Source organism: Alosa sapidissima, chromosome 6, assembly GCF_018492685.1.
Source record: "Alosa sapidissima isolate fAloSap1 chromosome 6, fAloSap1.pri, whole genome shotgun sequence".
NCBI classification, from domain to species: Eukaryota; Metazoa; Chordata; class Actinopteri; order Clupeiformes; family Clupeidae; genus Alosa; species Alosa sapidissima.
Window position 1 is genome coordinate 4267886 of NC_055962.1, and position 12208 is coordinate 4280093.

Here is a 12208-nt window from a genome sequence, read left to right on the forward strand (position 1 = left end):
CGATAGTATACAGATAATACTTTAGGCATACATATTTCGTCTACGTGTAGTTCTTTACTTCTTGACGCCAAACAATAAAAAACAAGAATATTTTAGTGTGATTGGTTGGTCCCATACATGACGTCATCAGGAAGCGTCAGTTTCAAGCACTGGCGCGGAGCATAGCGGCAAATTTCATCTGAGTTTGAGATTTATGGAGAATATTAATATGACATACTTCTATCACCTCACGACTAACTGATTTCTCTCGACATGACACAGTCTATCGTTGTTCAAGGTAATATGTTAATAGTTTGCCATAAAACATCAAACTGTCAAACAGCTGAAGAAGCAGCAGCATCTCCAGCGATAGCAATAGCAAAGATGTTGTTGGTCAGACAGGGACATCGATTAGTCTGTGTGTATGAATATCAATAAAATACTTTTCTGTCATGTTAGAACATCTTATTCTAACCAGTTGTTTTGACAGTTGGACAGTGTGGTAATCAAGTTGGCTGCAGGTTCTGGGACCTTGCTCTGAGGGAACACGCACATGTAAATAAGGTAATACGATTGCTGGTCAAAGACCCCGAAAGTACCCAACTTGGTATGACAGAGTCAAGAATAAGATAAGCTAAGCTCAATGCAATGAAGTGTTTTAAAAATATGTTCTATTTGATAGCCTAGCAATGTAGCATTCCATGTGTGTCAGAAATATATATATTTTGGGTGCGTTCGTAAATTTCCACTCCGAGCGCTCCGAGCACACTTAACCGTTCGTGAATTCGGAATGAGTGTTTATGGTTTATTCAGAGCTTCACACTCTCGGAGCATCCAGAGTGTGTCAGATTAAATTTATGAACGCACCCTTTGTCAGCTATTTAAGTATACTGAAGATGTGACCTAACATTTGTCTATGTCTATGCAACATTGCCTTTATGACAGACGTGACAAAACATTGGCCAATGTCATTGCACACAATAGTGTCAAGTCGAATTCCCTGTCGTTTCACTCTGTTGTTACGTACTGTGTTGTACCGATCATGTGGTCTTTCATGCCGTTTGATTGACAGCTGTGTCCATGAATTTGTACATCCAACTGCATCAATCCCCCCTTCTAGTCTATTTGTATGGCCTAGTTAGCCTACATGAAGCGATTACAATTTTTTTAAAAGGTAGCCTACTGTTGAGTGCTGTCCTTGATTTTAAAGCCTGAATGATTCAGCACCCAGTATAACTGACAATAAAATTGTATTCCAATCCATTTATTTACTAGATAGCCTCGTTAATATTTAGTGTACCTACCGGTATACCACTCTAAATACATTAGGATTAGGATTACTTCATAAATACAAGTCCCATTGTTTACCTACATCCAAAACCATTCTTTATTATTCTGCTTACAATAAATAAGCATTTTAGAGCCTACAGGTCCAAGGTTGATGCTTGGTTGATGTGCAAATTCAATGAGATGACATGAACACACCTGTCAATCAAACCGCATGAAATACGACATATCTGATCGATACAACACTGTCAAACGACAGGAAAGTCGACATGCACAACATCAGAGTGAAACGACAGAAGTCAACACAAATAACAGCATATTTTCTGCCAACCTTGAGCCGACCCTCTGATAAGCGCTCGGTAGCCATACAGACGGAACAAGACCTCAACAACTCGGCTAAATAAATACACTCTACACAAACTGAAACAGAGTCATGCCGAACCCCCCCTGTTGTAGGGCCCACTGACAATCACCCAGTATGTTATCACAAAGGGTCTCAATGTCTCTACAACAGTTAAAGACCTAGCCTTATCTGATCATTTCTGTGTGTTCTTCAATGTGTCTGTCACCACACACTGAGAACAAATCTATGATAGTAAAAAGAAGACTCATAAACAAACACACAAGTGCTCTCTTTGAGCAAGCGCTCTCACAGACATCTAGTGAACTCTCATAATCAGTAGATGATCTGTTGGATCATTTTAACTCAAAAATGGCTAATGGATGATATTGCTCCATTAAAATTCAAGACAGTTAAGGACAAGCAGAAAGAAGACATGCTCCGCATGTATAATTCTGAAATATGCAAAGCAAGACAGTCTATCTTCTCAGCAGTAGAAGTACAAATAACTCTCGCATACTATTTTCAACTGTGGAGAAGTTAACACCCCCCCCCCCACCTCACAATTAGCACCTAATCAAACTAATAAATGCAATGAGTTTGCATCTTTTTTCAAATTGATAAAATCAGACTGAACATATCTTCTCAACATCTGGAACTTCCACCTTCAAGGGAAGGGGAACTTAACTTGATGTCAGAGTTTAGTTTGATAGACTATGAAACTTGTAAAAACTGTCCAGAACCTCAACTCCTCCACATGTAGTGTCTAAGCCACATGTGGAGGAGTTGATTTTTTTTAAAAATCGGTTCTTCACCTCATAGCAGCAGATGTGCTTCACATTGTAAATGCATTATTACTGTCTTGCACATTTCCTAAGTCCCTGAAAATAGCTGTTGTAAAGCCCCTTCTCAAGAAGAATAACTTAGATGCCACCATGCTACAACATCGGCAGGGCAGACCCATATCCAATCTACCTTTTATTGGCAAAATTATTGAAAGAATTGTCTCTAATCAAGTAAATATGTCTATATGCGCTATATAAGTTGACTTGACTTGACAGAATCAAAGGACAAGGACGACGACATGCACAACAGCAGAATCAAGCGATACCATAGGATCAGCAGTTTATGGGGTTCCAAATGAGGTGTCATTTAAATTTGACTTGACACAAACAATGGTTTTGTAAGGTGAGCAATAACAAACACTTCAACGTTTTGTCACGTCTGTCATAAAGTGAATGTTGCATATACATAGACAAATGTAAGGTCGCATCTTCAGTAGACAAAAACAGTCGACAATAAATATTTCCTATCTGGTTCGTTGTGTGTGTGTTTTTTTTCTTCTTTTTCTTAACTGTATTTCTCTGAAAGCTATTTAAATCTATGTATCTATATTTTTGTGTTGATCTAGAAAGGAATATATGATGAAGCCTTGAGTAGCTTCTTTCGAAATGTTGACACCAGGTAATTAATGCCAACCCCTTTGTGATCCAGCCATTCATTTGGATAGTTTTGCATAATTCCCAAAGACTCTGACATGGGAGCATATCACTGTCTATTGGTTTCCAGGAGAAGCGACGGGGGATCGGCCCAAATCACAGGGGGGAAGATTAGTACCCTGAAAGCCAGGGTAAATTCCTGAGGTGATATATGGGTCACTGTGTTTGGGAGTGACCCTTCATCTCAGCAGGGGATTGTGGTGTTTTTCTGCAGGCTGTGCTGGTAGACATGGAGGAAGGAGTGGTGAATGAGATTCTTCAGGGGCCACTAAGGGAGGTGTTCGACAGCACACAGCTAATCACGGATGTCTCAGGATCAGGGAACAACTGGTGAGGAAATATTAGAACATTCCAGTACCAAATGGAAGGGACGACTAATTTGTATGACATCTGAGATTATCACTTAGGCTGTTAATGGAAAGTATCACAAAATAACCTAGGATTTATAAGTGCAAACATAGGTAGTAAATAACTTATTAATGATTAGTACACCACAATTTGTTTACTTGTTTTGTTGTTGTTGTTTCATGTAGCTCTTGGAGGACATGAAATGATCACTAACCAAAATGCACAGAGCACAAGTCAAAAATGAAAAATAAATTAGAAAACTGAACTCCGCTCTATAAAATCAGAATGACAAATGTCGGAAATCAGATGTCACTACTTACAGTAATGCACATGCGGAAGCCGAGAACGATCATTTTTTGATGTTATCGGAAGATTTTTTCAAGATAAGAGATGGTTATAAACAATTTCATTTTCTCTGGATAATTAGGGAGAACTAGACTATTTGGTAGATGGCTTCTCAGATTTCCTGTACATTGATACAACTGTTGGTTGTTCCAAACTTTTCCATTTGAGAATGATGGAGGCTACCGTGCTCTTGGACACTTCCCCAGATCTGTGTCTTCACACAACCCTGTCTCACTGGTCTACGGACAATTCTCTCAACCTCGTGGCTTGGTTTTCACTCTGACATACACCATCTACTGTGAGACCTTACTGTATATAAAGAGATGTGTGAATTTATTTAGGCACAGGTGGACTCCAATCAAGTTGTAGAAGCATCTCAAAAACCATTGATAGAAGCAGGATGCACCAGAGCTCAATTACAAGCGTCATAACAAAGGGTCTGAATACTTATGTAAATGGAATATTTCAGTCTTTTTTTATATATAAATTTACGAAACACTTAAAATACTTGCTTTTTCGTGGGGTGTTGGAGTATTGTGTGTAGATTGAGGAGGAAAAAAATGTAATCCATTTTAAAATGAGTCTGAAACATAAAGTGAAGCGCTGTGAATACTCTATGTGAATACTCTCCGTATGCACTGCACATATAAATTCCAATATACAGTAGATGGGGAAATGCAGACATACGAAAATAAGAATGAAGGTGTTCTTTCTGTCTGTGTATAAGGAGGTGTTCTTTCTGTCTGTGTATAAGGAGGTGTTCTTTCTGTCTGTGTATAAGGAGGTGTTCTTTCTGTCTGTGTATAAGGATTTTCCCTCTTTTTTGGTAAAAAAAAGCACAGGCCTCTGCAATTGTGTAAGTAGATACATTGTGTGTGCTAGCAAATATGGTCTCAAAAGTGAAAGCCTTGAGTCCTCTGTTGTTACTCATGTAGTCAGATGCATGGCTCAATTCAGCACAATTCAGCAAGAACTTGGAAAGCATCTGCTGTGCTCACAGCAGGACTTCCCTGGGAAGCCATATAATGCAGACAGTTGTTGTCAGCTGTCAGAATGATCTAGACCCACCCTATACGTCCCCTGCTGTCCTCACGTGGATTCAGGCTGCCACGTTTCACAACCAAACGTTTCACAACAGTTTGAACTTGCTTAATACACATATTCAGTCGATGAGATTATATACATTATACATGTAAACAATAATTTAGTTACTTAAAAAAACGAAATGTTAAAAAGTTTCCTGTTGTCGATGTGCATAGCATGTCCTGATTGTAGATTATGGAAGCTTTGATTAAGTGAGGCATCGATCATCATATCGGGGAAAAATTAAATGCAAACAGAAGCATATGTTTCTTTTTCAAGGCTACTGAAAGGCCAAGCACCAGGTGCAAGGACTCTGGAGAGAGACATACAGTGTCTAGTAAAGGAAATAAATTAGAGGTCTCAACCTTGACCTTCAAAGGCTCTACATGGCATATTTACCCTTAAGGGCATGTATCTCCAAACAGTTAAGGACATTTAGGAGAAGCGGCATTGTAAATTAAAGGAGAATTCCGGTGTGATATTGACCTAAAGTGTGTTGAAACATGATACCGAGTGTGAATGTATGTCTCATAGCCCATCTCGGCTTGTCCCCTGCACTCCAAAATCTGCCGCTAGTTAGCCGATGCTACCAACAGCTTTTTCAATGGTGGTGCTTCGGCATCGGGCTAGCCATGCAAATAAATCACTGTTTTACACCATTTACGAGGCTCAATGTATCTCCACACTTCATTGGTAGACTTCCGAGGGCCCTGACATTTAAAAACGAGACATTGAGAACTTTGAAAAAGCGCTGGTAGTTTACTTACAAGACGATTTATACAGACAGTGGGTGTGTTCCAAACGGGAGACAGCTGCCTACTGCCTCCCTCCCTACATAGAGAGCTGTCTCACTAGACATGACTTTGGATTAAATGCATCTTTTAAAAATGAGCGTAGCACTCTAGAATCTTTGGTTAACACTACGGTATGACGTTAGCAAAGGCCTGACGTTAAACTAAATTAGCTTACGTAAGCTAGCAGGCTAACGGTATAAATTAGTTTTACGGCCGGCAGATATATCAGACCAGACGCTATTAATGGTTACAACAATGGCATAATCAGATAGTAAATTGTTTATTTCTAATCTGTAATCTGCAAATCTAAGCAAAATAAGATCACACAAATTACATTTTAAACAGATTCAGCAGCCATTACCGATGTCATCCGCCATGTTTGTTTACCTTTCACAGCTGTTTCAGACGTTGCCGCAAGGGATTATGGGTAGGAGGCAGCATGAAGTGTGCATCGATGCTGCCTTCAAAAATGACCGTTATTTGGGAATTCTAAGATATCTTAAAAGGCAGCAGAATTTGTTTTTTCGGTTTCAAACCGCACTTGCTGCCTTGCTCCCCAGTTAGATATCTTAAAAGACAGCAACTTTACCCGTTTCGAACACACCCAGTATCTTCACGAAGTTTAGCGTTTGCAGCCATCTTGAATTTAGTCACGATAAGTCGAGCAACGAGTAAGAATAAACAGGTTCAACAAGGGATCAGATTCCAAAAATAATTCAGTGGAAATGCAGCAACTGGAATCCATGCATTTCCACTGAATTATTTTTGGAATCTGATCCCTTGTCCCATTCTTGATCCCATTCTTACTCGTGGCTCAACTTATCGTGGCTAAATTCAAGATGGCTGCAAACGCTAAACTTCGTGAAGATACTGTCTGTATAAATCGTCTTGTAAGTAAACTACCAGTGCTTTTTCAAAGTTCTCAATGTCTCGTTTTAAATGTCAGGGCCCTCGGAAGTCTACCAATGAAGTGTGGAGATACATTGAGCCTCGTAAATGGTGTAAAACAGTGATTTATTTGCATGGCTAGCCCGATGCCGAAGCACCACCATTGAAAAAGCTGTTGGTAGCATCGGCTAACTAGCGCCAGATTTTGGAGTGCAGGGGACAAGCCGAGATGGGCTATGAGACATGCGTTCACACTCGGTATCATGTTTCAACACACTTTAGGTCAATATCACACCGGAATTCTCCTTTAAGTCACATTGACAATGACCTCGAATTCTTATATTTTGAGTTAAAAACCAAATCCCATATCCTAAATATAAGTCACACAGCTATTCTAGTTTTTGGTCTTCTGCAGTTAAAACATTTGACACATGTTTTACACGTTTACTTTACACGTTGTCACCCTCAGGGCCGTGGGGCACTGGACGTACGGCTCGACCTACCGGGAGCAGATCGTGGAGCAGGTGCGGCGTGCAGCGGAGCACTGTGACTGCCTGCAGTGCTTCTTCCTCATTCATTCCATGGGTGGAGGTGAGCGCAGCATCCTACCCCCTGCAGTGCTGCACCTCTCAAACAATAGCTCTGTGTAAACCTGAGCTCTGTACACCTCAGTCTAAGGCAGACCTGCCATAAGTTAATCTCTCTGCTGATTGGCTGTGCAGGCACGGGCTCGGGCCTGGGCACATACGTGCTGAAGCTTCTAGAAGAGGAGTTCCCTGAGGTATACCGCATTGTGACCTCAGTGTACCCCTCCGCTGAGGACGACGTTATCACCTCGCCGTACAACAGCATATTGGCCATGAGAGAGCTAACAGAACACGCAGACTGTGTTCTACCTGTGGAGAATCAGGTGTGTGTGTGTGTGTGTGTGTGTGTGTGTGTGTGTGTGTGTGTCAGTATGTGTCTGTTTAGGATGTTCAACAATATAAAGTAAGATATAAAGCTGTCATGTATTTGTGTACCGGTATGTTTATGAGTTCCTCTTTTCTGTATCTTTCCTGGCCAGTCTTTGGTGGACATTGTGAATAAAATCCGGCACATGTCCCAGTCCGGTAAAGGCGGCTCTGTGATTAAGAAGGACAGCACGGTCATCTCCAGTAAGGGCGGGGTCAGTGGGGTGGAGAAGCCCTTCGATGCCATGAACAACATCGTGGCCAATCTGTTACTCAATATCACCAGGTAGCTGGAATGGATCTGTTCTCCTTCTCAGTCCTGTGCTGTTCTCACCACAGCTTTTATTTCATTGTACGTACATTGAGTTTGGGCAAGAACTTTGAACGAACATGAATAACTTTGAATAACACTGAAATCAACCATTGCACAGTACAACATTAGAATTACATTTAGGGTTATTTTATGCTTTTTAAAGTGAAACATTTGACCTGTTATTTTCTGTTTAACACATTGTATTGATTTTTGCCAGACCTGTTGTTATTTCAAGTCATATCACCATGGTTTATTATGAACTTTTTTAAACAGCTCAGCACGCTTTGAGGGCTCTCTCAACATGGATATGAATGAGATAACCATGAACCTGGTGCCCTTCCCCCGCCTGCACTACCTGGTGCCGAGCCTCACTCCACTCTACACTCTGGCAGATGTCAACATCCCCACCAGAAGGTACAGACTCCGCAGCCACTGCTATTTTCTACCACTGCGTGTTTAGACTGTCCCTAGAAATCAGGATATTAAGTTTGGAGCACTTCCGCCCAGGCGTCGTGAGAAGGGCTCCTGTGTTGCGGGCTCCTGGAACACGTCCCAGATATGATCCCAGCTATCAGACTGAGCTCATGAAACCTTAGAAAACTAGTGACCATTTGATACAGGAGGACAGTTTTTTTGTTTTGTTTCTCAAGCCCAGGGTTATTCCTGGCCTGCATTGAGGTATTAGTGGCTGTGAGTGTAAATAAGTACATACACTTTTATTCATTTAGCCGGGGCTTTTTATGAAAGGGGGAAGGTATACATCAAAATAGTGCTGTCTCTGAGTCTGAGAAGTGAGTAAGCCTACATGACCCTGAAGTTGCCTGTCTGATTTGCTCTTCAATCTGAGTCTGTAGTGAGAATGATGATTAATGGCTTGTTTTCATAAAAGTTTTTTTTTAACATATTTTTTTATGTTATCAGAAGATTTTCTCAAGATAAGCTATGGTTATAAACAATTTAATTTTCTCTGGGTAATTAGGGAGAACTAGACTATTTGGTAGATGACTTCTCAGATTTCCTGTACATTGATACAACTGTTGGTTCCAAACTTTTCCATTTGAGAATGATGGAGGCTACCATGCTCTTGGACACTTCCAATGCTGCAGACATTTTCTTGTAGACTTCCCCAGATCTGTGTCTTCACACAACCCTTTCTTCGCACGTCTACGGACTACGTCTTCTCTCTCTTACAAAAAAAGTTTTTCTTTCAGTTGCTTGATTTTTGTTTCCATATTTTACCAGTTTTATGATTCTTGCCCAGTAGGTGGGTTTACATGGCCAGTTTTTTTTGTCATTCCGATTTAAAAAATTTTGCTGTCTGTTTACATGGGGTACGTTCTATTCCGATCAGGTGCTCTCAAGCGCTTTAGAATCTTTGATCGGAATAGCCGTTGTTGCCTACTTTTCTTTGAGAAGATACAGCAGGCAATCTGATTGACCGTATACATGGCTGTTCAATTGGAATAGAAACAGAATACACCACCTTTCATGTCGATTGAAATTCTAATTCGGATCAGGCATTTTTATTCCGATTGAGGTGTTTATATAAGAATTTCTATTCCGATTGAGCTGTTATTCCATTTCTAAACGGATTAAAAGTGTTCATGTAAACGTGGCTAATAAAATATAAAAGTACATAAAGTGCTTCTTCACTCCAGCTGTTGTGCTGAAGCAAGCAATGGCATGTCTGAGAAAGTTCTTTTGGTGATATACTATACTGTATCTTCTCCTACCATGAATACCACAATTTAATCCTCTTTACATAAGCAAGCTTGACTCTGGGTAGGTGTCTAATAGCAGTCTCAAGTGTGGAGTGATTTTGTGTCAAGAAGCTGTGCTCTAACTTGTGCTAACTGTATCACCAAGAGTAAAGATGAATTCTTTTGTTAATATGACAGAAGCTCACTTCAGCTCTAACATGAAGGTGTTCATGTATGAAAAAGTGCTACACAAGGTGCTCGTTCTAAAGAGCACCACAAGTGTCAAATCTGTCCAGGAGCAGAAATGTAAAAAGTAAATACTAATAGAATCACACACATATCTTTCATATAGCTGTGGTCATTTCCACCTGACGTGGATTTACTGCGTCTTCCTCCCAGGCTTGACCAGATGTTCAGTGACGCCTTCAGTAAAGACCACCAGCTGATCCGGGCAGACCCCAAGCACTGCCTGTACCTGGCGTGCGCTCTCATGGTGCGGGGCAACGTCCAGGTGTCAGACCTGCGCCGGAACATCGAGAGGTGAGCGTCCTCTTCAGCGCACGTGATCAAGCACTGGTTATGGCTATATTCATTATGCCCTGTGTCTGCTCTGTTGGGTCCATTTCTCTCCCCCTCTCCACATCTCTCTCTCTAGGTTTCCAAAACTCTCTCTCTCTCTCGCTCTCTCTCTGTCTCTCTCGTCCTGCCCTTTACACACACATTATCTCAGTCATCTTTGTTTCTTAGTCCAACTCTCCATTATTTCTTAGTCCAACTCTCTTCTCAGTCTTTCTTTTCCCCATTCTCTTGCCCCTGTTTTCCTCATAAGCCTGGTTGTCTTCACCATGTCCAGTCTTTGAGAGCGCTGACCCCGACTCAGACCCATCCCTTGGAGAGGTCCCACTCACAGCATGATGTCTGGGGGGGAATCGGTGCGATAGATTTCAGTTCCCCCACCCTCACCGTCCATCCTACTCACATACTGTATGTTTGTCTCAAGTGCAATGCTGTCAAGAGCAACAGCTGCCATCAAAAGCAGGCGGTCTGCATCTGGCTGGACTGTATATCACGGGACAGGCATCCCACTCGCACACACGCACACCCCGCAGGGTTGCTCGGCAGCCAGATTTAGCTGTTTATTTTAATACTTGTCATAGGTAATGGCATGTTACTCAGTGTCATCTGAGGAATGTCCTGGGTGAAGACACTGAGTCAATGCTGTGGTTTAAGTCTCAATTACCGTTGGATGATTGAACACCAAAGTGTCATGTAATCTGCTTCACTTTACTTTTATTTAGTTCATAACACTGTCTGTGCACCCAGTGGTCCTTTGTATAGTTCCTGTCAAACCTAACATCCGTTGACATCACATTTATGAATCTATCTCGCTCTCTCTCTCTCTCTCTCTCTCCCTCCCTCCTTCTCTTTCTCCCTCCCTCCCTCCCTCTTCCTCTCCCTCACTCTCCCTCTCTCTCTCTCCCCCTCTATCTCTCTCTCTCTCTCTTCCTCTTTCTCTCTTCCTCTCTCTCTCCCTCTCTCCCTCCCTCCCTCCCTCCTTCTCTCTCTCCCTCCCTCTCCTTCTCTCTCTCTCTCCCTCTCCTTCTCTCTCTCTCTCTCTCAGGCTCAGGCCCACGCTGCCCTTTGTGTCGTGGAACCAGGAGGGCTGGAAGACGGGCCTGTGCTCTGTGCCTCCCGTCGGCCACACGCACGCCCTGCTGGCCCTGGCCAACAACACCTGTGTGCGGCCCACCTTCAGCGAGCTCAGGGAGCGCTTCAGCAAGCTCTACAGGAAAAAGGTGAGGAGACAGCAGGCCAGCCACTGGACAGACCAGCAGCTCAGCAGGCCAGCCACTGGACAGACCAGGAGCTCAGTCTCCCGGCAGAACTAAGTAAAGCCTCTTTTGGAGAGGAACGCTATCAGTGGCACACAGGGTTGTTGCACAGGGCTGGAGAAATGCGGGTTTTGGGTGAAGATCTTAAAATGTATGGAAGTTTTGCTTATAGTAATTCATGCATAAAAAAGTTGACAATGCACAAAAAAGTTTTTTCAAAAACTACAGAAAGTAGAAAAAAAATCAGTTTAAGTCTGGAATTTTTATGTGGAAAAGTGGATAGGCTACAGCTTTGATCTTGTAAGTGTATACACTCCCAGTAGTCTGACTGCATTGTTTTCATAATTGTGAATTTGTGATCTTGAAATAAGCATTTAATTATCAGGAGGTGTCAGACACTGGTCATGAATGGAGTATTACAAAATGGCGTAATCTATAAGCGTTTGTGTCTCGATTTCCAACTCTCCAATTGTTTGAGTTAGTGGCAGCCTGTTGTATGATGTGTGCTTCCTGCGGTAATCCTCTGGGTTTGTGCCTGCAGGCCCATCTCCATCACTACCTGCACGTGGAGGGGATGGAGCAGGCGTGCTTCTCAGAGGCTCTCTCCTCGCTTTCCTCCCTTATCGAGGAGTACAGCCAGCTGGACGCCACCAAGGGCGCCTGCATGCCGGACGCCCCCAGACTCAGCATAGCCACGTGAAGAAGCCCTCCATCTGCACCGGTTTGCCTTTGTGTGTGTGTGTGTGTGTGTGTGCGTTGTGTGTTCATGGGCTGTGTTTGTGTGTGTGTGTGTGTGTGTGTAAATGCTTTGAACACATGTCGAATAACTACACCAAACTTAATTTAT

At 42.3% G+C, this 12208-nt stretch overlaps 1 protein-coding gene across 1 annotated transcript; it reads left to right on the forward strand.

The window, feature by feature from the left end:
- The first annotated feature begins 125 nt into the window (after positions 1-125).
- On the forward strand, positions 126-12194 carry tube1 (tubulin, epsilon 1). Its single transcript, XM_042094626.1, has 12 exons — positions 126-277; positions 470-543; positions 3018-3070; positions 3176-3236; positions 3320-3435; positions 7033-7154; positions 7286-7473; positions 7630-7802; positions 8103-8243; positions 9929-10069; positions 11151-11325; positions 11903-12194. Exons 1-12 carry the CDS (start codon positions 253-255, stop codon positions 12059-12061), a joined length of 1428 nt encoding a protein of 475 aa, XP_041950560.1. The 5' UTR covers positions 126-252; the 3' UTR covers positions 12062-12194.
- The last annotated feature ends 14 nt before the right edge of the window (positions 12195-12208 follow it).